Source organism: Vitis riparia, chromosome 10 (genome assembly GCF_004353265.1).
Source record: "Vitis riparia cultivar Riparia Gloire de Montpellier isolate 1030 chromosome 10, EGFV_Vit.rip_1.0, whole genome shotgun sequence".
Taxonomy (NCBI): Eukaryota; Viridiplantae; Streptophyta; class Magnoliopsida; order Vitales; family Vitaceae; genus Vitis; species Vitis riparia.
This window is the reverse complement of record NC_048440.1, coordinates 6742691-6768155: the sequence shown is the minus strand read 5'-3', so window position 1 is coordinate 6768155 and position 25465 is coordinate 6742691. Positions and strand designations below refer to the sequence as shown.

General features: G+C 34.0%; 1 protein-coding gene across 1 annotated transcript; it reads right to left on the bottom strand.

Annotated features, from left to right (window-relative positions):
- Window positions 1-7001: 7001 nt before the first annotated feature.
- LOC117923008 (secretory carrier-associated membrane protein 4-like) lies at window positions 7002-19978 on the bottom strand. Its single transcript, XM_034841268.1, has 7 exons — window positions 19803-19978; window positions 14955-15068; window positions 14795-14857; window positions 14509-14542; window positions 14276-14398; window positions 7308-7370; window positions 7002-7204 (listed from the first exon to the last, which is right to left on the bottom strand). Exons 1-7 carry the CDS (start codon window positions 19857-19859, stop codon window positions 7017-7019), a joined length of 642 nt encoding a protein of 213 aa, XP_034697159.1. The 5' UTR covers window positions 19860-19978; the 3' UTR covers window positions 7002-7016.
- Window positions 19979-25465: the final 5487 nt, after the last annotated feature.

Sequence of the window (25465 nt, the reverse complement as noted above, 5' to 3'; positions counted from 1 at the left end):
CTAATTCACAACACTTTATCCAATTTGCCTATCTAGCACATGTCTTTGTTCACAACCATAGTAAAATCAAATTGAGACTCAAAAAGATTCAAAGGGATTTCCTTTAGGGAGGAGGCACATGGGAGAAAAAACTTAGTGAATTAGTCTATCATATGTAGAGAAAAGAGGAAAGGGGGCTCGACATTGGAAGTCTTTCTTCTCTTAATAAAGCCTTGTTAGGTAAGTTGAGTTGGAGATTTGCCTCTAAAGGAGACATCTTTTGGAAGCGAGTTATTCAGGAAAAATATGGAGAGGACATAGGAGGTTGGAGTTCTTGTATTATGAAAGGCATATATATGGTCAAGCATTAGCAAGCTATTAGAAAAGGGTGGGATCTTATCAACTCTAATGTTTCTTTTAAGTTGTGAGATTCGAGGAAGGTGAAGTTTTGGGTAGATAGATGGTGCAAAGAGGAACCTTTACATGTGCCTTTCCTACCTTGAACACCTTGGAGTTAAATAAAGACACTTAGGTAGCAAATGTTTAGGAGGAGCAAGGAGAGGGGGGGCATTAGAACCCTTGTTTTGCTAAACATTTGAACGACTAGGAGCTGGACATTACGAAGTCTCTTTTCGCAATATTGCATGGAAAGTTTGTGAAGAGGAGAGAGAAGGACAAGTTGGTGTGGGTGGGCTCAAGGAATAGTGTCTTCTCAGTAAAATCTTTGTACTCTATGTTGGAGTTAGAGTGCTCAATGAGTTTCACCAAAGGCATTATTTAGAACTCATGGATCCCAACTCAAGTGATTTTTTTGCTTAGAAAGCTTGCTAGGGAAAGGTTATAATTCTAAAGCAACTTCAAAGGAGAGGTTAGTCCTTAGCAAATAGATGTTACCTTTGTAAAACTGAAGTAGAGTCTACTGATCATATCCTTCTTCACTGCCCTAAAGCTAGGGATCTATGGCACACTTTCCCTTTGCTTTATTTGGTGTTGTTTGGGTTCTTCCTTTGTTGGTCAAGGAGGCCTTGTAAGTTGGAATGGCTCCTTTGTGGGAAGAAAGTGAAAGAAGGTTTGGAGAGTTGTCCCATTGTGTATTTTCAGGACTATGAAAGGAGAGAAACCAAAGAGTGCTTGAAAATAAGGAACAATCAGTTCTTTCTTTGAAGAGTTCTTTTGTGATTAATCTAATTTCTTATTTTAAGATGTACATTGCCAAAAACACTTCATCTCTATTCGAGTTTATAGATTTGTAGGGGTCCAATTGAGGGAGTAAGCAGTTTTTTGTATTTTCCCTCATTTTGGCTAGGCCTTTTGTTTTACCTTGTATACAACTAATGTACCTTGGTGAATAAGCCTTTTCATTAATATTTTTTCCTCTTGCTTACTTATCCAAAAAAAATTAAAAAAAAAATGTATGGAAACCTCCTATAATTTACATTCAACTTAAGCTTAGATCGACTAGGCCTTTGCAATGAGTGACCCCATCTTTAAACATTCTTAATCTAAGCCTCAAATGGGACAAAAATACCCACATCTCTCTAATCTCACCAAGGGAAAGACCATCTATTATTGTTCCCTCTTGAATGGAAAGGAAAGCATTATCAAAGAGATTCCTAGGCGGAAGAAAACTATTGGTAAATTTTATCTAATCCTTCAAACATATAAGATACTTTGAATAGTGTTATCAAACTCAAGGTGAGATGTCCTACCAATCCATTAATAGATATGAAGGTAGAATGGAAGTAAAGGATCCTTTCAGGCAAATAAGGGCAGTTGAGTGCAAAAGAAAAATTAGAATTTGATTTTATACAAACGCCAGTAAAATCAAAATTTTTGCTTGGAACTCTTATAAAGAAAGGGAAAGAACATGCCTAGGCTTAGTGGGTGTTTGATAAACTAACTTAATAACTTAAAGTGACTTAATAACTTAATTTAAGTCATTAAGTAAATTAAGTATGTTTGGTAAAATAACTTAATGGCATGATTTAAAGTCAAAAACAACTTTAAATGATAAATAAAAAAATTAACTTATTCTTAAGTCCACATTTTCATTTTCATTTTTACTCTCATTTGTCTTAATTACCTCCATGATCTCTTTTGCTACTTCACAACTTCCATTGTTACTCAACCTCCTTTACCCTAGTTATAATTTATAAGGATAATATGTCAATTTGATGATTTAGAATAAATTATCAAACAACCTTAATATTTAAAGTAAGAATTAAGTAATAAGTTTTAAGTCAACAACTCAAGTATAATTTAACTTAAAGTCAATTTAAGTCATTAAGTAATAAGTATTAAGTTTTAGCAAACATCCCCTTACTAAGCTTATAACTCAGTAAGTGACCCTATAAAATCCTCATGCTTCTTTTCAATAAATGATTTAAATATTGTAAGATGATTTTAAAAGTTTCATTACTAAGAGCTAACCAAGCCAAAAATATCTTAAACCATATTTAAGTAGATTCATGGCTACGGTGACAAAGCTTATTTGTGACCAAAAAAACATAATTGTCAATGCTAAATGGTATGCACTTTCCAAGAAAAACTTTAAGAGTTTTTAGTGGGTCAAGGTATCGCTTTTTTTTTTCGTTTTTTTTTTCTTGTTTTCTTTTTTGGCAAGCCAATGAGAACATATTAAAAGCGCCAATAAAGAGCAATGCACACATAATACATAGGAAATATACATCTATCTAAGAAGAAAAAGGAAACAACTAACAACCATAACCGCAATCTAATAATTAGAGCAAAAACACTCGATGAAAGTTATAGAGGATAAGAGACCAGCTTGAACAACATCTAAAAGAATCCTACGGGACTACATGTATAGATTAGAAATAAAGGAATCCTTAGGAGGTTGATTTGTGCATTACACCCTCTCAAAGGTTCTTTGATTACATTCCTTCCAAATTGTCCAAAATATGCAAAAAGGTGTTGTTCTCCAAGCCTTTCATCTCTTTTTGCCCATGAAACTCTCATTCCAACACATTAACAAGTCTTTCATCAAATACAGGAGAATCCATAAAATGCCTAGTAAAGAAAATAGAAAGTGTCACTACCCCCTAGCTTTCCCATAATGGATATGGAGATGTGGTCTACAAATTCTTATATATTTACACATACAACAATAACTCATCAAAAACCAACATCATCTTTTAACTTGGTTCATGGTTAGAATCCTTCCCTAAGTCGCTTCCCACATGAAGAAACCCACTTTGGTAGGATCTTAAGAGCCTCACACTATCTTTCAGGGGAAAAACACTTCTCCCTCCAACTCCAAGGTAGATTAGAAAGACTTCGCTAAGAATTTCTCACTCTTACTGGCCTTCCACGCCATTTTGTATTCCTCTCCGCTACTCCTTCCTAACACATTAGCTTCACAAGCAATTCCTCAATAATATCCATCCCCTAATATTGGAAATGTCTTAAGAAGCATGGAATCCACATGACTAACCCACCCTCTACCACACAAACCTCATCCACCCAAGCCTCCTTGAAAGTTGGAAAGAAGGATAGATTTTTATTTTTTTAATTAGGAGCAAAAGATGCATTAATTATTATAAAGAAATCATGAAAAAGATGAGAAATCATCCCCATAAAATACAAACTTGATCAAAAGACCCAAAAATAACCTCCACTTTACAAGGAGATTTGTACAAAAGGAACAAAAAAGACTATACAAGTATTACATCTCCAAAAGCTCATCTAGGCTCCTCATAATGTAGGCCTAACCCAAGGTGAACATACCAAAAAGGCAACTAAGTTGAATGACATTCAAGGGAATGGCTTTAAAAACGTCAATACAAGAGGCCCAAAAAGAAGCAAAGAAATGAAGTCAATCCCACATTATCTTAAGCATCTTCCAAGTATCCTCAAAAATCCTAGAATTCCTCTCTCTCCACACAACCTACATCAAAGCAAGACAAGCAATCTTTCAAAGGGTCTTGCCTCTAGTAGAATAGATATAGATAGAAAAGAGTTTCAAAGGAACATCATAACTCCATACATCTTCCCAAAATTTAATTCTTCTCCCATTGCCCACCTCAAACCTCATTGTGGCCTTAAAAACTCCCCATCCTTTTCTTATCTTCTTCCATAAGCCAACACTATAACCTTCCCTCCCTACTCGAGAGCACCACCCACCTATTAACTTTCCCACTATGACCTTTCTCCAAAGCATAATCTCCTCCAAGGTGAATCTCCCACACCATTTTCCTAATAAGGCTTTATTAAGAGTAGACAACTTCTTGATGCCTAGATCCCCCTTCTATTTATCTCTACAGATCAACAACCATTTTACAAGATAAGATTTCCTTTTAAGACCCCTCCTCGCATATATAAAAGGCACAATACTCACCAAAGGAGCAAAAGTCTCCTACAGCTTCAACATAAGACGAAGAACAAGGCACGCACATGAGTAAAGTAAAACATGACCTAGAATAAATATCAATTTTATAAAATATGATCCAAAATCTAATTTAATCAATAAAAAATTTAAGGTTCCAAACATTTAAAAGAAATATTCAACAAAAGTAATAAAATTACATAAATTTCAAAATACAATTAGAAATTTCAAGAATAAAAGTATTTAAAAAGTAAAAGTAAATTAGACAAGGTGCGTTTTTTCAACAAGGCGCATGTTTTAGCAAGCAAGGTGCAAAAGCACACCTTTTAAAACTGTGCCTCTTCCACACAAAAAAATTCCTTTGAATTTTCTCTAGTCTCAAAGCTACCGATTTAAGAATGATAAGAAGGGACATGAAGCAAATTAGTAGGCTACTTATAAGTACTCTTTAACAAAATGAGTCTAGGTGGATCCAAGTATCTTTACATCATTTTTGTTATATCTTCACTAAAAGCCTAGTACATCTCACCTGATACATATCAATTTCAAGCAAAGCTCCAAACCATTTTAGAATGCAATTCACTTTTGAATTTAGATACATTTCAGATTAAGACAACCTGAAAAAATTATAAAAATCATTAAGCCCAAGGATTAAAATATCGCAATATATCGTCGAAATATCGTGTTTCGGTGGACATCGACACGATATATAGGATGGATATATTGAGCTACTGATATTTCGGTAATTTATCAGGAATTTTGCTGATTTTTCGGAATTTATCAGCATTTTATCAATTTTCGCCAATATTTCGGCAATTTTTTGGGCAATCGACACAGTCAATGTGGGCTGTGGCGGTCAAAGTTAAAATCTGCCACTAAGGGGACTTGAACCCCAGCCAAAAGATTCAACACACAGCCGAGCCAACCACTAGGCCAGGTTTGCCACTTGTAATATGTACCGCACGAAATATATATAAACTACAACTCATCATATAAACATAATATTAAAATAATATTTTAATGAACAAATTAATTAAAAAAATTTCATTTAATTTAATTAATTACCAAAAATATAAAAATTATCATGATAATTTTCTTCATAGTGTTTTTAATATTATTAATATATTAATTAAATATTAAAAATTATATGTATATCACCATATATTTTATATCATTTAATACAATTGAATTAAATGGATTGTTATTTTAATATTAAATATATTTTTAAATTAGATATAATATAATCAAATATCACAATTATCAAATAATATTTGATATAATTTAATAATAAATGTACAGTTATGAAATTTATATTTTTTATCGACATATACAATATTATTATGAAATATGATAAATTATATTATACAAATATCAATTTCTTAAACAAAACAACTTCAAAATATCTATTATACTTCTAATTTTATTTTTAAGAGTTTTTTCTTATATTTTTATAAGTTTTGATCAAATTTACGTCAATGGATATTTTGTGTCAAAATATCTGTCGATATATCTTCGATATATCCATAAAATCGAAGTACCGATATATATGTAATTACCGATATTTTCATCATTGATCAAGCCTAAGTCATTTACAATCTAGATACAATTACCAAGCTTTCTTGTCCTTGAGGCCTAGCTCAAGTGGTAAGGGGTTGGGGAGGGTTTATGGAAGGTTCCAAGTTCAAGTCTCGGACAAAAAATTTACCTATCAAAAATAAAAATTACCAAGCTTCTAATCCACATTGTGTTTCAGTTCTCTATCCCATAAAACTTTTTTTATATATAAGTAAAGCAAAATGTATTAATAAAGAGACGGAAAGTTACAAAGTATACAGGGGGTATACAAAGCAACTTACCCCCTCTCAAAGCAAAAAGAAGACCAACAAAGTCTCACCACCCCTTAGTTGGACGCTAACCATTCCAAGAACCCTATAAGGGATAGACGCTTCTCTCCAATATACAATCTAGCCCAGCTCCACAAACTACAAACAAAAGAATTCTTAAGCTTTTGAATATCTAACACTCCCCCCCTAAAAGCTAGTCTATTCCTTTCCTTCCAAACGGTCCAAAAAATACACAACGGTATGGACTTCCATATCTTTTTCCTTTTCTTTCCCACAAAAGGGCCCCTCCAGCTAGTTAAGACCTCCTTTACAGTTTCTGGAAAGACCCACTACACACCTGATAACCCAAGGACAATATCCCACAAAACTCTGACCACTATACAATGAATAAGTATATGATTTACAGTTTTCCTTCACAACCACACAGAAAGCAACAATTAGGAAGTTGCCATCCTCTTTTCTGGAGCCTATCAAAAGTGAGCACCCTCCCCCATGTAGCCTCCTAAGCATAGAATGCAACCTTGGTTGGAACTGAATCCACCCAAATGCATCTTGACGGAAAAACAATATCATTGGATCTGGCCACCAATCTATACGCTTCTTTGACCCTAAACTTTCCCTTCTTTTCTCCCTTCCAGCAAACTGAATCTTCCTCCATAGAAGGCTTGTAACCCCTCGGAGCATGGAGCAAGTCCCCTATCATATCCAACTCCCAATCGTTAAAGTCCCTCAAAAATCTTAGATTCCAACCCCCTTGACCGAAATTCTAATCCCACATCTCCTCCACCGTAGCATTCCTATGGGAAGCCATAGCAAAAAGATGAGGGAAATTTTGTATCCCATAAAACTTAGGAAGTATTACACATATAGGTTGGCTTGAAGTGAAGTGAGCAAGACAAAGGAACAGGAAAATCAAAGAAAGAATAAGATGTGACCGAATACCTCATTGCACGATAGAGAGGCCTATACCATAGCACATATGAAAGGGGGCATCCAACCAAAGCATAGATGATTGCAAGCAAAAAGATTTTGGCACCTGCAAATTGCAAACTTTGTGAGATCCTCTAAATTTAATTAAAGCCTTAAGAGTTAATATGATCCTAAATGCACCAACTATCATCAAGAAAAATAAGGCTTACCCCCGCCTTTAATCCAACAAACAGTCACTGCGATAATATTGAATACAAGACAAAGAACTATTCCTGCATGGACAACAAGAATTATTAATTACATTACACATACACAACTGAAAAAAGTTACATTTAAAAAGAAACAAAATAACAACGCTCCACCTAAATTTTCTAAGAAATGAAACCTCCAAAAAGGCCCAGTTATCAAATTTTGAGAAAAATCATATTCATGCTAAAGAGGAAAAATATTAGTTCAAGCCACAAGTAAGAAGATTATCGTATCCAAAAAAAAATAATTGGGCATATAATTGGGAAATTTTTCAATTTACACCAAATTTAAAGCATTTTTACCATAATGGGAAGTGAAAGCAATGAATGGCATGGCATGGAAATGAAAGTGGGTACATGAAATAGGATACCATTGGAACTACATGGAAAATCTAGAGAAGTCTAATAGAAAAAACATAGAAAATCTAGAGAAAAACAATCTAGACAAATTCTTTGATAGGAAATTGACCTTTTTGTTTGCTATGAATCATGTAAAGGCCTTGAGTTTAGATGAAGCTTTGAATTTCCAAATGAATCCTTTGCTAAGAAGCATGTTTCTTTGTTAGGAATCAAACTAGGAACCTCTCACATCTCTACATCAAATGCTTGCCACTTAAGCAATGTTTTAAAAGGCTAAACCCGACCATAAGGCATTTTTCCCAAATGAGGCAAAGTGTAAGCCTCAAGGGCAAGTGAGGCACAAGATTAGAAATAATAAAATTAAAACAAAAAAAAACCAATAAAAATCATAAGCAAACTAATTTTTTTATAATATCCAATAATTTCTAATTTAATTCCTTTTTTTCTCTTCCAAAATCCAACTCTCTCACAACTCCATCAAATAGTATTATGCTTCATCATCACTATCACTAGTAGGATCCTCCAAGGAATCATCACCATATCTAATTGCTTTATCATCCTTCCCATCAATGTTGATGTGTCCACCCATTTTTCTTCTTCATCCTTCCTTTTCTTTTCCCTTTAAAAGGATTAATGGAAGTATGATACAAATTTATTTTGTAAAAGGTTCCACCCAAACCATAGACCCAAGACTTAAGACTTGTAACAGTATAAAACAAAAGCCCAGAAAACCAAAAACGCATTAAAACTCATTGAATCTTGAAGCTTATGATATATGGAAAAAGCTCAGAAAGGTTCAAACTCATTAAACCCATTAAATATTTAAGGTGTAAGCCATAATAATCTCAAGGCTATACCATCAAGACTGTATGCCTCAATAAGGTAACGCTTAAGCCTTAATTATCCCATATTGAGGCTAATTCATAGTGTCTTGCCTTAAGGCTTGCCACAAGGAATAAGTTTTTGTAGTCTTTTAAAACACTAAACTTAAGTTGAACCTCTAGATATATAAATTTCCAACTAACAAAGAGGGATGGGTGGCGGATGCTTGGGAGCTAGAAGGAGAAGGGAGTGCCTGGAGCCCCCGCTGCTCAAGGCAGCTTAACGATTGTGAGCTGCCTGAAGTGGAAAGTTTCTTTCGGAAATTACATTCGATAATAATTAAAAAGGAAGTGGAGGATAGTCTAAGGTGGAATGAATCCAAATGCGGCAAGGTTTCAATTAGATCTCTCTATTATTCTCTTTCAAGGAGCCATATTTGCCCTTTCCAGCTAGCATTATATGGAGGTCTTGGGCACCTTTGAAGGTTAGCTTTTTTTCCTAGGAAGCGTCTTAGGGTGGAACCCTTACTATCGGCCAACTGAAAAGGAGGGGATGGAGTGTTACCAAGTAGATGTTACTTGTGCAAAGATGCAGAGGAAATGATGGATCACTTGCTTCTTCATTGTTCCAAAGCAAGAATGGTGTGGCAACTAATTTTCTCACTTTTTAAAGTGGAGTGGGTTATGCATTCTTTAGTCAAAGGGCACTTGTTGGATTTGCATGGCTCATTTGTGGGGGGAAACGGAAAAAAGAATGGAAGGTCGCTCCCTTATGTTTGATGTGGATTCTTTGGAAGGAGAGAAACAGAAGGGCATTCAACAATGTTGAGCAATCTGACCAAGCAATCAAATATGTTTTTTTTTTCTTTTTTTTCTTTTTTTGTGTACTTTTGAGACTTGGACTAAGGTGGATATAGAGGATCATGCAATGTCTTTATTAGATTTCATAGATTGGTTGAGCTTAAAGTAAGGAAAGGTGTCTTTGTGGTCCTTTTCCCGAACTCTAATAGGTGTTTTTTGTATACTTTGTGTGTACTTTGCTATACCTCCTTTCATGTGCCTTTAATACACGTTTTTTTCCTTTTCTCCTATCACAAACAATTGTTTAGAATTTTTATGCTCTTCCTAAAATTACTCTTTCCATCTAGTCTATAGTAGGAAGAAGAGATGGCCTTTGGATCACCTTCTCTAAAACAACCAATTCAAGGGAGGATTCGACTACTAATTATCTCTTGATTTATTATCACATCGCTTGAAATCTTAGATCTTCGGTGTCCATCCTTTTTAGGGTGACATGTTCTGTATACCTTGGGTTGCTCTTTTGGCAACCCTTTTTAATATATTTATCTTTTAATCTATCAAAAAAAAAAAATCCTTTTTAGGGTGACATGGGTAATACCAAGGTCATTTATGAAGTCTTTAGGTGATCGAAGGTCATAAAAGAAAGTCTTGAATAACTAATATGGCAAGTTCATTAAGAAGCGAAAAGGAAAGATGCAAAAGAGAGTTTTCATACTTAGCTTGTCTCTTCAATTTTGGTGACATGAAAAACTAAGAGCAACACTTAGACAAAGAATTGTAGGTACATTATGTAGAACTTTCCTTCTTTTTTTATTTGTGTGATAGAAAAATATAACATATAAATAAAAGTGGTAAATGTAGTACACTAGAACACATCATGTAAAACATATGGATAAGAGCACTTCTCTAACTTCATACTAAGAATCCTCCATCTTTTTATGGATGATTACGACTTCTCTTTACTCTTTGTAAAGGCATTAGATCAACCAATCCCTAGTTTTATTTATTATCACCATCCATTAATCATTTTGCATCCAATTGGATTGGCCTATTATTTGGAACTTGCAATATCCACTTAGACTATTTTTGGTTAACTAGATAGGATAGGATAGGATAAAATAAGTATATTCTTAGATATCATATCCCACTAAATAGGATATGTATATCCTATGATATCATTTCCTATGGAATATGATATCTTTAGATATTATTTCCAATGGAAAAGATATAATATGATATTATATCATGTTTATGTTGGATTCATAAAAATAATAAATAAATAAAAAGTAAAATGGAAAGCATATTGCATTTCAAAGTTCGATATTTTTATAAAATAAAAATTATATTGCAACACAGTATTTATGCCTTTTTTGAACAATATGAAAAGAGAGAAATAGAAGATCTTTTGAGAACATGGATCTCTCTGTTCAAAGGCTAAAATTCTTGTTTTTGTGCAACTTGTCATCTTGGACCAATTTGTTTATAGGCGAAACCTCAATATCCTCAGTTGATTTTATTAATTAAATGGGTTCGGTTTGAGAGAGAAAGTAGTTTTTGTTTTCTCTTTCCTTTTTTGGCTCTTATTGGTAACCATTGTATATATCGTGTGTACTTTGGTGCACACCTTTTTGGCGCTTTCAATACTATTTTTATTTACTTATCAATATATATATATTGCAACACTGTATTTGTTATTAAAAAAATTGAAATTTCTCATGTTTAGCATTATTTAGAATTTGTTTTTAGTTTATATTTTAGTAAGTAATTTTTTATTTCTTTGTTAATAATATTCATGACTAAAATATTTAAAATTTATAAATAAAAAATATTACATCATGTTGTCAAACATACAAAAAAAAATTATATATATTGGTTTTATGATATATTACAAATTTTTTAGTTCTTTTTTTCAAACCACAAATTTAATTTTTTTTATCCAAATTTTTGTTTGGCAAAATGACTAATATAAAAAATTAAAAATTAAAGAAAATGAATCAGAAAAATAAATTTATAATCCATGGGATATGTATCTCTCATATCTTAACTTAGGATTCACCACATACATGCAAAGTATACAAAGAGCGCCAAAGAGGTGAAAGGAAAAAAAAAAACAACAAACCACAACCAAAACCAAAACCAATGCCCTATGGATAATAGAAACAAAGGGCTCCCAAATGACTTAACCTTGTCCACATTCCGCTCTACAACCCTTTCTGGCTTTCAGTTTTCTCAATATGGACTCAACTTCCTGAACATGGGATAAGATAAATAATAGGATAACTTGTTATATCTCATCGCCAACCAAACAAGAGATAAGGCATGTTATCCCATCTCTCATCCTATCCAATACTATATCTAACCAACTAAGCATGACCTTAAAGATCTAAAGTGGAAAAAATCCATGTAAAAACTCTTCAGAAGAATAATAACTAAAAATTAGATGAGTTATCCAAAGGAAGAAGAATGTGGTTAGATGGAGATGGGTGTTCATAATGAAGTAGAAACCAGACAGTTATGAGGAAAGATACAAAGTTGGACTATTGGCTAGCGATTCTACACAAACTTAAGGAATTGATTTCCAGGAGATATTTGTTGTAGTAACAAAGATAAATTTGATCTATGCTTTTCTTTTTCTAGAGGTGAAATTGAATTGGCCTCTTCATCATTTTGAAGTCAAAGATACCTTTTGAAATGAAGAATTAAAAGGAGCAAATCAACATGGACATCCTCTCCAAATATCATGTGCAAGATGGAGGAGGCACTACATGGATTAAAGAAATTTCCTTTTTTAAAAGGCAAAGAAAGATATTGTCTATATAAATAGCAAAAAAATATTACACCAAAGTATATAGGACATCTACATTGAGCACCAAAAGGATAGGCCTCAAAAGCGATGCCACAAAAAACCACCCTCTCTTTCAACAAGAACCCAACCAATCTACAAAATAAATCAAAGGTATCGAGTCTTCTCTTATATACATTACAAAGGATTGAATGTTTCAACTTTTGATCAGTTTGTTCCTTGTTTTCAAATGTTCTTCAACTTTGTTCCCTCCAAATTGTCCAAACAATACTAAGAGAAGCGACTCTCCACACCTTCTTCCTTTTCCTCCTACAACGGAGTCATGCCAACTTAACAGGGTTATGGGTTAAAGAAATCTCTGACAGTTTGGTTTGAGATCTTAAGTGAAGCTATGCAGAATTGGGGTTATAAACAGTCAACAATATCACAAACAGATTTTACCAACTCTAATTATATATGTGGATGAAATTGTGACGTCACAAAGGAAGATGCAGACCTCAAACTACATCTAGTCAAAAGTTGAAGCTAAAGGATTTGGGGATTCTAAAGTTCATTTTGGGCATTGAGATTGCGAGTTCCAAGTGAGCCATCTTGATTGCTTTAGGTATATTGCAACCTACTTAAAGAGTCAAGGACCTATTGATACGACAATCAAGTAAAAACATAAGCATGATAGCCTAGTGAAGGTGCTTTGATTGGTGTAGATAGATTTAAAAAAATAAAATATGATAAAAATTTTAAAAATAAAAAGCCTTAATAAACAAGCTAAGTTTCATGAATCAAACTAGCCTAGATGTAGCTCATGTTACTCATTGTAAGCAAGTTCATACATGCACTTCAAGAGTCACATATGGAAGCAGTGTGCAAAAAAATATTGGGTATTTGAAGTCAACTTCTCATATAACTCATGGTCCTCATGGTCATTTGCTAGTCAAGTCAAAGTACTATAGTGGAGATCAATAATAGATTGGGGACCTAGTTCACAACTGTATCTTGGTAGGAGGCAACATGGTCACAGGGCACAGTAAGAAGCATTCAATGGATGCAGGAGCAATGTTCAAGCTTGGTAGGATCTGCTAGTTACTCTAGTTGATGGCATTGTTGAAAGAACTCATGTTTGACTTCAGCAAGCCTACGAGATTCTATTAGCATAATTAGCCATTAATTAACACTATGCATAATCTTGTTGAACCTGAAGTTGATGAAACTTTAAAAGAAGGGAAGCAGAGCTCCTTATATTTTTAATCAAATTATCAGTCAGCAGATAAACAAACATAAGGAGTGACAAGAACAATTTTTCACACGATTTTAAGGAATCTCTGCTCCAACTTGAAGAGGAATGTTGGACCATGTATATGATTTTTTCATAAGCATTCTTAATCAAGTAAGGAAATTTCACACTTCTAATAAAACTAGCATATGTAATAAGTGAAAGAAAGAAGCTAACAGGTCTCTATTTTTCTGTTCTCCTTCATCTTTCTCTTTTTCTCTCTTTTATTCTTATACTTGGCTCCCACAAAGATTTCAATCTTTTAATACTTCTGCTCACATAAGGTCATCCCTTAAAATTTTCACCAGTGGAGACCTACCTCTAACATGCTAAAGACTCTTTCAATCCCCTTAAAACTATTTCAGTATCCTTCCCAATTTTTTATTTATATTTTTCACAGACTACTTTCTGCAATAAATTTGTCACACCTAATAGGTGGAAAAGAACTTGCTACTTGCTAACATTTGCTTAATTTAGGCAACACAAACTAATATGTCCAAATGGAGAAAAATAAATAAATAAATTTGAAAATTGATAACCATTATAAATGAATTATACTGATCCCAAGAGGACAAATTCCTAGCTCCACCCCTATGGAAGTCATAGTTGAGTAATTGATTAAAAGGAAAAGAATACTCTTTTTTTTTTTTACTTCACTTCCTGCTGGCAACTGATGCAACAGGCAGGAAAAAAAAATGCCAAGAAGATTAAAAAAGGACTAAACAATGGTTGAAAAGGCTTTCAAATAGTCATATTATTCATCATGAAATATTAATATTTCCATCAATCATTACCAGCAGGAAATATTTCAAAACAAATACTTGACAAGAAGGATACTATCCAAAATTAGAAAGGACATATTAAGATTACATACCTAACCAACTCGCAAAAGCCAAATACTGCAACCTTTGAGCATCAACCGGTATTTCATTGGCTATATCATTATGGATAATAGGAAAGAACGAAGGCCAGTTTTTATCCTCAGTTGGGATCCCCTCTGGAATGCATATTCAAATCAAAAAAATTAACAGAACATTCAAACATGCAGACAGCAAAGAAAAATATATCCTCCACAACGAGCATTGTTGCTGTAACATCATAGCTTACTTTTTGACACAGCATCTTCCCTCCGTTTTATGTCCTGTGGTTGAAAAGTGAATTGAGCAACAATAATCAGTAAATTTGAAGATAAAGTAAATGATATATTAACTACTGAGCATAACCTGGAATTAGCAACAAGGCATGCAGACATTTTACCTATTCACTGTTTTAACAATAATTCAATCCTTCAAAAATAAAATAAGTGGCTTCTGATCAAGAAAGACAACATAAAACAGGGATGCATTTGAATTCAAAATGAAAAAGAAAAACAAAATTAACTTGTATAGGTAACCTTTTCTTTCCGTTTCAAATCAGCCTCCCAAGCTGCAAGTTCTTTCTCTTTTTTGTTAGAATCCTGTGTAAAAAGCATACAAAACAAATGCACAAAACAATTCAACTCTCAGAAGAATACCTAAGAATCTAAAACACATAGGCAGATTTAATTTCATTACATTCAGTGTGTCCAATGGAATATCTACAGTAGCATCATATTTGTCATTAAATCCCAGGTTTGCAGACGCAGCTGGAGGAACGCGCGACCTTGATCCAGGAGCAGTAGCAACCTTCTGTAAAGGAAAACAATAAACAGCATGACGGATCGAAGCAGAATTAATAAATTGAATGACAAAAAAATTCAGTGTCCAATATCACCAAGTTGGGAATTTCCTCAGAAGCATGTCCCCACCAATGAATGTCAAACTGAATAAGGATCCAAAGGCATTATTTTTTGCATTACTCTATGCAATGGAGCTTTATATTGGCAATTACACTGGCGTTAAGTAGCCCATCTTTGTCTCATTAAATCCAGAATATGGTTCATATTCAGATATCGGATTCATGAGCTGTCTAAATTAGAGCTTTTAAACAAAAAAAAAAATGAAAAAACATTGCTAGCATGCAATTGCAACCTCTAAATATTGGCAAGTTACCACACTCTTAACAAGGTTCAACATGTCAAATTAGTAATCAGTTCATCCGATATGTAGCTAGAGGATGAATGTTTACCACCTTTAGATTTTCTAATGAAAACATTCATCAACATGTTTGCAATTGGCATTTCAAATTTTTTATGACAAACAGCATATTGCATATCACTTGAAAATTTAACCCTTTTTTTACATATAAAAAATCCCTCAAATTAAGGAGAATGATAAAAATAAGAATAACTGTCATCCTTTTTTTAACATCACACATCTCTAAGATCAGAATGACAAGTTATTGGATAATAATCAGTTATTTGAAAGCTACATGTGAAAAACCTGAGAGACCTCAAGCCAAAAGTTCCCTTTCTAAGACACATGCACAATACATGTTGAGAAATAGTAAAGCCAAGACTACGAATTAGAAATAAGAAGCAGACTCTGGTCAAAGTTGAAATCACAGGAAGATTCTCAACAAAGAAAACTGAGACACAATAAGAGAAACAGGAGTTTGAGGATATGGAGTGTTTCATGTATTAAGAGTATAAAAAATAGGTGATTACTGCTTAAGCACTAAATTGACACATTGCATTTTTTGTAGGCAGTGGTCACACCATGCAATCACTAACCAAATTAAGTCTGTAAATATCACAACCATTGAATGATTTAGGGCATGAACTTGACCTATTATTTCATCATCAAAAATTGAACTTCTCACATTCCATGCATCATTTTGTTAATGCAATTGGTATTACTGTCAGTTTCAAGGCTGTGTAACCTCATCTATGTCATATGCCTTTTTTGTCCTTGCATAGAAGTACACCAACATTTTTTAGCATTTCTTCAATTGAAGTTCATATAATTTTTTACATTCTTCAATATATCCCCATAAATTTATCATCTCCTGATTGACATCAGCACCTTCGTATTTACATACTGACATTTCCACATTTTCAAGCTTTTTCCACAATTCCCTCAATATCAATTCTTCAATAATTTGGAGTCTTCTCTATAATTGTGTCAATATGGAGATTTAGGACCTACAAGCAAAAGTGCTAGCACCTCATAATTTTCTTTGCATTTTTTTATAATCAATTATCAACATAACTCTGTTAAACACATAATCAATAGTGATCAATAATTCTTTAATTTCTTCTTCTAAATCTCTTATTTTTGTTTGCATTTTAATTGGTAGCCAACTATGACCTTATTTTTTAAAAGGCATATCCCTACTCTTAGATGTAAGACAAAACTTATAAATCTATATCAAAACCCTATAAAAAACACAATTCATTAAAACCAATGAATATTGAGGCTTAAAATTCTTATCAAATGTATACAAAAAAGCTCATAAAGGCCCTAAACCCATTAAAACCTTTTGAATATTTGAGGCTTAAGCCTCAATAGTCTTGACAGGGTGAGGCTTAAGCCTTAATTACCTTATACTGAGGCTATACCCACAAGGCTAATTTGCATAGCCTTCAATAGCCTTTTAAAACACCAATTATCAAGCAAGTATGCAATGTTTTATGCTGGATTATTATGTCATGATGTTCTAAATTAAATTATTGCACTTTTGGCACGAAAACAGGTTTTTTGGCTATCATTTTTCCCCAAAGAAAAAAAAGTGTAGCCCAATTTTGTCCAAACTGAACCAATTTTAAGTCAGGTTAGGTTTGGTTTCTGATTTAATTAAAACTGACCAACTTGGTTCAGTTCTCTGCTGGGTACAAGAAGGACCAAAACCAAGCCATGCCCACCCCTATGATTCTTCCAAGAGAACTCAATTCTGAAAGACACTATGACTTGCCACCCAATGTTTCTAAAATTTGATTCTCCAAGGATTTGACGATATAGAGACCATAACCCTCATAAATGATTGCTCTTGGAATCTTCGTACATCTCAATAGAGAGGGACTTTTCTCACTAAGTTTTCACATTTTATCAAGTTTATCCTGAGACAATGATGAGGGGATCAATGACATTGCACCTCCCTTCTTCAGAATGTGTGTGTGTGTGTGTATTTGATAAGTTAGAAGTTTACCTATATGTACTTTACCGTTCCTTTCAGGAAAAGGATTTCATCCAACCACAATAATCTGGAAAAATCCAAGATTCTTGCTAAGGTTAAGGCTATAAGGGGATAACTGGCTCATAAGAAAGCAAATACAAACAAGAATCTTTAACCCATGAGGCCATAAAACACGTCAGTCTGGACATATATGTTTCATGATACAAATAGTATAAATATGAGGCTCCATTCAACCTTTGAAATAATTAGGACTAATAGAAAGAATTATAAGAAATATCTTCTTTCTTTCCTTCTTTCAAACAACATTTGGTTTATGATGGAAATGGAGTGGAAAAGAAAATATGATGCAAATTATAAGAAAATTAATTTTTTTTTTTGATAGACAAAGAGAAAAAATTAAATTAAAACACGCCAAAACAGGGGGCGCTCCCTATGTACACAGGCAGTATACAAAGAAAGTCAAACCCAGGGCAACAAAGGAGGGAAAAAACCTAGAAAGGACAAAGTTAAACCAACACTCGAATCACCCAACAAATTTAGAAAAGAGAGATAGTCCAAGTCCATAATTTGTTGAGACCACTCAAGAGGAGACCGTAGAAAGAGGTTCCTCAAGCTCGTATCTGACATCTCTTCCTCTTGGAACATTCTTTGATTTCGCTCTCCCCAAATACACCAAAATAGACAAATAGACGCCATTCTCCAAACTACACTCCTTTTCTTCCCTAGGCCCTTAATTTTCCATTCAAGAAGCAGATTTCTCACTAAGTCCGGGAACACCCACACCACCCCAAAAGAAGAAAGCAACAAAGTCCAAAGCTCCCTTGTCTTACCACAATGAATTAGAATGTGGTCCGCCGATTCCTCATTTTCTTTACAAAGATTGCATCTATTAACCATAGACCAACCCCTCCTCATTAACATATCAACAGTAGAAATTTTACCCCAAACTGCTTCCCAAGCAAAAAAACGAGTTCTTAAAGAGGCATACGAACCCCAAACCTTTGCTGGAAATAAGGAGTTGTTCTCCACTTTTAAAGACCTATAATAAGATTTAACACTAAACTTACCTTTCCTCTCAATCTTCCAAACTAAAGAATTCTCCCCTTCTTGAACCTTTACTGCAGAAATGTGATTCAGCAAACGATTCACCTCCTCCAATTCCCAATCTTGAAAAGATCTTCTAAAGTGCACCTCCCAACCCCTGCCACCATCTCCTTGTCTCCCCCAAAGATCAGCCACTACAGCAAAATTATGGGTTGCAATTCTGAACAGCAAAGGGAAGAGATCCTTCAGCTTAGAATCTCCTACCCAAAAGTCCCACTAAAATCTAGTGCGTCTACCATTTCCAATACGAATACTAGTTCTAAGAAAGAACTTCTCCCATCCCTTTCTAATATCTTTCCAAAGGGCCCATCCCAAATTATAAGAAAATTAATACTCTTTAAAGCTCCCCATTCTCTATTTTAAAAGTGACCAAAGTTGAATTACGTGTAGGTTAAGAATTCATTAGGCTCAAGCTGCAAACCTCAGACTTTCAAATTTTTCTCTTCCATTTTTCTTGACTCTCCTTTTTCCTTCACAGTTTCAGAAAACTAAATAAACCCTAGAATCCAACCAAAACATAATATTTGATAGGGAATAATGGGTTCACCATATGTACATAAATTTGTGGGTGAAATGTTGATTAGCCCATAAATATATATCCCATTCACAATTCAACAAATTCGTAATTTGACAAGGAGATTTTTTGTGTCAATTCCAACTTCATCACAATCATCAAATCTAAGTCCCAACTTGTAGATAGTCAAAATTTATAAACCTTTCAACTATTCCAATCTCATAAAAATTTACAAAATAATTCCGAAAGTTTGGACCAAATTACTAAACAATTTTAACAGTTCAAAAGCCATCATTCACAAGTTTTAAATTTCATTGGAATTTCCCTAAAAGGATATTGATAGGGCAAAATCCTACAACTCTTACCAAATTCTAAACAGATTACATCTACGGTTCAAAAGGCCAAATTCCGCAATTTTTTTGGAAATCCCATGGAAAGTTTGCACACTTTCTGCTCTAAAACTCAATATTAATCCATTTCAAAATTGGGGAACCGAGCCTCCAGGTCCCCATCATCTCATCTGAACCATCCGATCAAGCATGCACTCCAATTCATCAACAAATCCTAAAAACCACAACGCATATCACAGAAACCGGTACGCCAGTCACCAGATAGAATAGGGTTTCAGATCCAGATCCAACAATACTGTTTTCCAAATATTGCAAACTTAAAAAGCAAGAAAAGGGACAGATCCGAGAAAGAGGAATTTAAGCGGTTTCAGGGCAGTTACCGAGAATGGATTGACCTCTTCCTCATCGAACGGGTTCGGATCGTTTTGACGAATCATGTCTGTTTTTAGAGATGGAGAGAGAAAAAAAAGTAGAAAGTGTGTTTGGTTGGAGAGAAAACACACAGCACAACAAGCTGCTACACCTACACCACACCGACTGCCCCCTTTTATCTTCGGCTTCAGTACAACGCGGGATATGGATTGAAATGCAAAATCGGATTATGGATTTACCCTTGTGTATTTAATAAATCACGGTTGGTGCCATTTAGAATGGTTGAGTGTTGGAGCGCGCACGGGTTCCCATGGAGTTGACCAGTGAGCAATTGCCACCTCAGCAAGGAATGAAGCGCTTCTACAGTAGCCTCCATGTCATTGTTAATTACGCTTTATGTCATTGGGCACAATACTATTCAGTGCGGCACCAACCAGCGTTTCCCGCCAGGTTCAGGAGCGCGTTGTAGACAGCAGGGCTTTGATGACAAGAATCATGCCATGAAATTACATTTATACCCTTAAACTGGTTTCGCGCGAAATTAGGGATCAAATTTTGGGGGTGATTTTGGCCTCATCAGACAATTCTTATTCTCCTACAGTAAATTGGTTGTTTATTTTTCACCTATCATTTTTACCCTAACTTTAATGATTCTATTAGAAGATAAGACGATGGTTAGACGTTAAAAACTTTTTAAAAAGAATCATATTTTATAATCTTTCAAAAAACATGTCATTTTTACAAAAGTTTTTAAGTTTACAATTTGACTAAAAATCCTATAGATCTTACAACTTGAGTTTGGATTATTGGTAGATTTGCAATATAAGCAATGATGATGTTACAATAGGAATAAATTGCACTAGGCTATGCTTAGAGTTAATAATTAAATCAATAAATAGTTAAACAAGAAAAGTTCTCGTGATTATTCTTTTATTATTATAAATATGATGAATTAATGACATTGCGTTTGGTTCACGACATAGAATATATATCTATATATCTTATTATATAATATTTTTGGATATTAAATCTAATAGACATTATATCTTAAAGTAATATATTCAATGTTTATATTTACTTTACAAAATAAATAAAAATAAAATGAAATATATATATATATATATATATATATATATATATATATATATATAATGCTTAAAATAAAAAAATATATATATATTACATTCAAATATTTTCTATTTAAAACAAATATGAAATTTTTATTACCATTTAATAATATTCATGATTAAAAACAATATATATGGAAGCTTACATGGTGAGAGGTAGGGGAGAGAGAGAGAGAAATGAAAGATGAGAAGTGAGAAGTGAAAAATTAGTGTGCTTACAAATAAGGATCGAGCCTCTTTAAATAGCTAAAAAGGGAATATTAAATAGTACCAATCAGGAGACGAAACATTGTTTGCTTTTAAAACCAATGCATGAATAGTAATCCCGTGAGTGAATAATGAATAGTGAATAGTAAAAAGTGAACGGTAAAAGTCACTTTCTACTATAGCGCTTTAGACTTTTTCACCAAGAATCTTACTTTTGACTTAGTGATGATGGTTGACAGGCTGCCTTGGACTGTGGAGTCTCATGCTTAATGCTTTCGGTGCTGACACTGCTTAGTTGGAGAATAATCATGTGGAAGAGCATCATAAGATGCTTGAATGGAGAGAGATTAATAATGTCATATGATTGAAAGCCCTAAAATGAGTTCGATTTTCAGAACCATGTCTAGGAAATCCTCAATTCTCAAGACGTTGTAGTAAACAGTGAAGAGATCAATTATCCTAAAATCCAAAATGATTTGGATGATTGGAAGTTACCCAAGGTACCTAATCAAGAAATTTATAAGAAATGAACCTTTAAGTTCTTCGCAGACTACACCATCAAGGCCTCTAAAATGTCAGTAAGTTTAGACCATGACGATCAAGTCATAAGACTTTTAGATAGTAAGTCCATTGAGAAGCATAAGAAAGACTACAAATTCATACACTTTGGTATGATTCAAGTTGCAGCTAAACCTTTGACAAGACTAGGTCTAAACACCTCTATTGTCATGTGTTTAAGGGATAATAGACATCTTGATTATCAAGATTCTATTATTGGAGCAGTTCAAGTAGGATTAAATGATAGTCCTGTTTATTTTCAGTGTTTCCCTAACTTCATAGTTAGATTAAGAGATGCTAACATTTTAGATTCGGTTGTCCTTCATGTTAAGACCTATGGCTTTAAGTTCAAGCAAGGAAACAGTCATGTTTCTATCATCACCAGATTTGCCTATAAGAGTATGACCACAAACGTTGGATTTAGAGCACTGTGCACCAGTCCCAAGGGTGAGACCACTTTTTTCCACTCAGATATAATAAACAAGTCTAATTTCATAGTCCCCATGAAAATCAAGTGGAATGAGGTTGAGTTTGCAAAAAATTAGCATTTTGCTAATGTTGTCCCAGCCATAGAGTAAAGATTTGAAAGGATTGAACAGATTGTTCAATATCCTGATGGAAGAGGAGATTTGATTTTCTCCAACTCTTTCCGTCATTCTAGCAACCCTAAAATTTCATATTATGAGCCCTCTAGAGCTTCAAGTTCATCTATCCCAGTAAGAACCACTAGGATAGAGGAAGGATCCAATTTAGCAAATCCTAAGAATATTAAGCTAACAGGTTTTAGAAGTCATACCAATTTGGCCATACCATTTTACACAGAGGAAAATGAGTTTACACAGGGATCGCATTAGGAAGAATCTCCTGATATGTCTCCTACTTATTCCCAGATGATTAACACTATAAGCTTAAGGGATGAGGACTTTGAGATCAACAAGGATCTCTTAAGAAAGGACTTCTATTCTGAAGTCAATAAACAAAGGAGAGTTTGGTTCTTTAGCAAGGTCCCAAAGGACATTAGAACCCTCTACCAAGAAGAATTCTACACATACTTAAGACAAGAAAAGAAAAACATTAAGTATTGGATCTAGTTTGAACTCTTCAAACAAGAGCCACATCTAGATTATCCTTGTAAGCGTGTTAATTACACATCCACAAAAACTAAGATATGGAAAACTAATGACGATACTGTCATAGAATCCATCCATCCTCCAAAAGCTAAGATAGAAAAGAACATAAATGACACCATAATCAAAGCTTCACCTTTTAAGACTAAGCCAGAGGATAAAGGAACTGCTAGTGCTGTAGATGTTAGAAGAATCATGGAATAGAACAACTACACTAACATGTTTCTTAAGACTATAGGCGATCAACTCAATAGGTTTGAGGAGATCATTGAAACACAAGACCACATCAAGACTACGTTTGTTAAGAAAGATAATAAGCCTTTTGAATTCTCTAAGAAATTCCTAGAGAATCCCCATATTGATCAAGCCCTCATTGATAGGATAAGCCAAAAGGTTAAGGATAACCTTGTTGTCCCTGAGACACCTTAGCCTTCTCATAGGAGAATCAATATGGTTAAAGGATAAATTAGTTATAAAGTAGAGGCTGATGAACTAATTAAGATCTTTAAGGAACCTCCTAACCAGACTGTTATGAGGATTATCAACAACCAAGAACCACCAAGAACTAGGAATTACTACCCTAGACCAACCTTTCTAGACATGCAATTTGAGGAAAGAAACTAGTATACTCAAGCTTCATATACTAGTGGCACTATCTATGAATGAAACATAGATGGTATGACTGAGTATAACATGCTCACTAAGCTTCAAGAAATGACCATGGTTAGTACAACCTATAAGTTAAACAATAGATTGTCAGACCATGTTGTAGCTCAGACAATTATTGTTGGGTTTACAGGTCAACTTAAGGGATGGTGGGATAACTATCTCACTTTTGAGGATAGAAATGGTATCCTAAAAGCCTATAGGATTAATGAGGAAAATGAAGTGGTTAAGGACGAAGATGGACAAGATATAGAGGATGTAGTGGCTACTCTAATCTATTCAATTTCAAAGCACTTCATCGGAGATCCTGCAAAGATTAAGGATAAGACTGCAGATCTCTTAACCAACCTTAAGTCTCCCAAGCTTCATGACTTTAGATGGTATAGAGAAGTTTTCTTAACCAAAGTCATGCTAAGATCAGACTGTAATCAGTCTTTTTGGAAAGAAAAGTTTATCTCAGGACTACCTAGACTTTTCTCTGAGAGAATTAGGATTAAGATAAGGGAACAGTTTAATGGACAAATCCCTTATGATAAGCTTACTTATGGAGAAATTATAAGCATTGTCACATTTGAAGGAATTAAACTATGCAATGACTTTAAGCTTAAGCAACAGATGAAAAATGAGCAAAGGATCTACAAGAATGAGTTTGGTTCATTTTGTAGCCAGTTTGGATTCAACCAAAAAGAAACTAAAGCCCCTTCTAAGCAACGTAAGAAACAAGTAAGTAGAAAGCCTAGTAAGGAAAAGTTTTATCACAACAAGAGAGGTACTCATGGAAATTATAGGATGAATGAAACCAAAAGACAAAGGCACATCCAGAGAAGGATGAACAAAGAAGCCTAGAAAAAGCTAGAAGCCCCTTCACAGTCTAAGCTAGTTTGTTTTAAGTGTGGTAAACTAAGCCACTATAAGAAAGGTTGTAGGGTTAAACAAAAAATTAATAACTTAAATGTCACAGAAGACTTAAAAGATATGCTTTGTAAAGTAATGTTAAACTCCACAAAGTCTGAATCAAGGACTAATTCAGATAATGAAGATAATATTAACAAACTAGATAGTAGTGGTGAGGAAATCTCAAGCCAAACTTCTAGTGACCAAGAAGAATGCATTAAGGGTAATTGTGATTGCCAACCTAAGACTATAAATGTCATAAGCCAAGATCAATAACTTGTCCTAAATATTTTAAGGAAAGTTGAAGATGAAAAAACTAAGCAAGACCTTTATGATGTCTTTAAGAAATCTGTTAGTAAGTAAGAAGTTAAGAAGATAGTAAATCCTTATAACTTAAGTGAAATCTTAGGAAGATTTAACTAGCAGTCTACCAAAGATGTAACCATTAAGGATCTTCAAGAAGAAGTAAGACAGTATAAGAAAGAAATTAAGGATTTAAGACAATTCACAAGCTTAGGTTTGACAGGCCTCTAAGAACAAATCAATAGGATTATTGTTGGAAATCTTGTTGATAACCAGGATAACCTTGAAGAAGTTCCAGAATCTTCACAAGCTAATGATGAAGAGGCAGATGCATACTTGAATACTGTTAGTAGGGTTATTTTCCAGAGGTGGGAAGTCTCCCTTACTATAGTAATTAAGAATAAATTTGTCATTGATATTGTTGCTTTGATTGATTCAGGTGCATCTTTGAATTGCCTAGAAGAAGGTCTTGTACCTATGAAGTTTTGTAAGAGAACCAAAGAATCTCTCTTTGGAGCTAATGGTAAAAGGCTCGACATCGAGTATAAGCTGTCAGATGCTCACATCTGTAACCAAGGCATTTGCATTAAGCAAACTTTCATTCTAGTTAAAGACCTTAAGGAGAAAGCTCTCCTTGGAGTCCCCCTTTTAAGCTCTATCTTTCCCATGTGGGTAGATGATCAAGGTATAAGAACTAAGCTCTTAGATTATGAAATTCTTTTTGAATTTGCCAATTCACCTGATAAGAAAAGTATAAACACCTTAAGGGATCAGGTGATTCAAACTAAG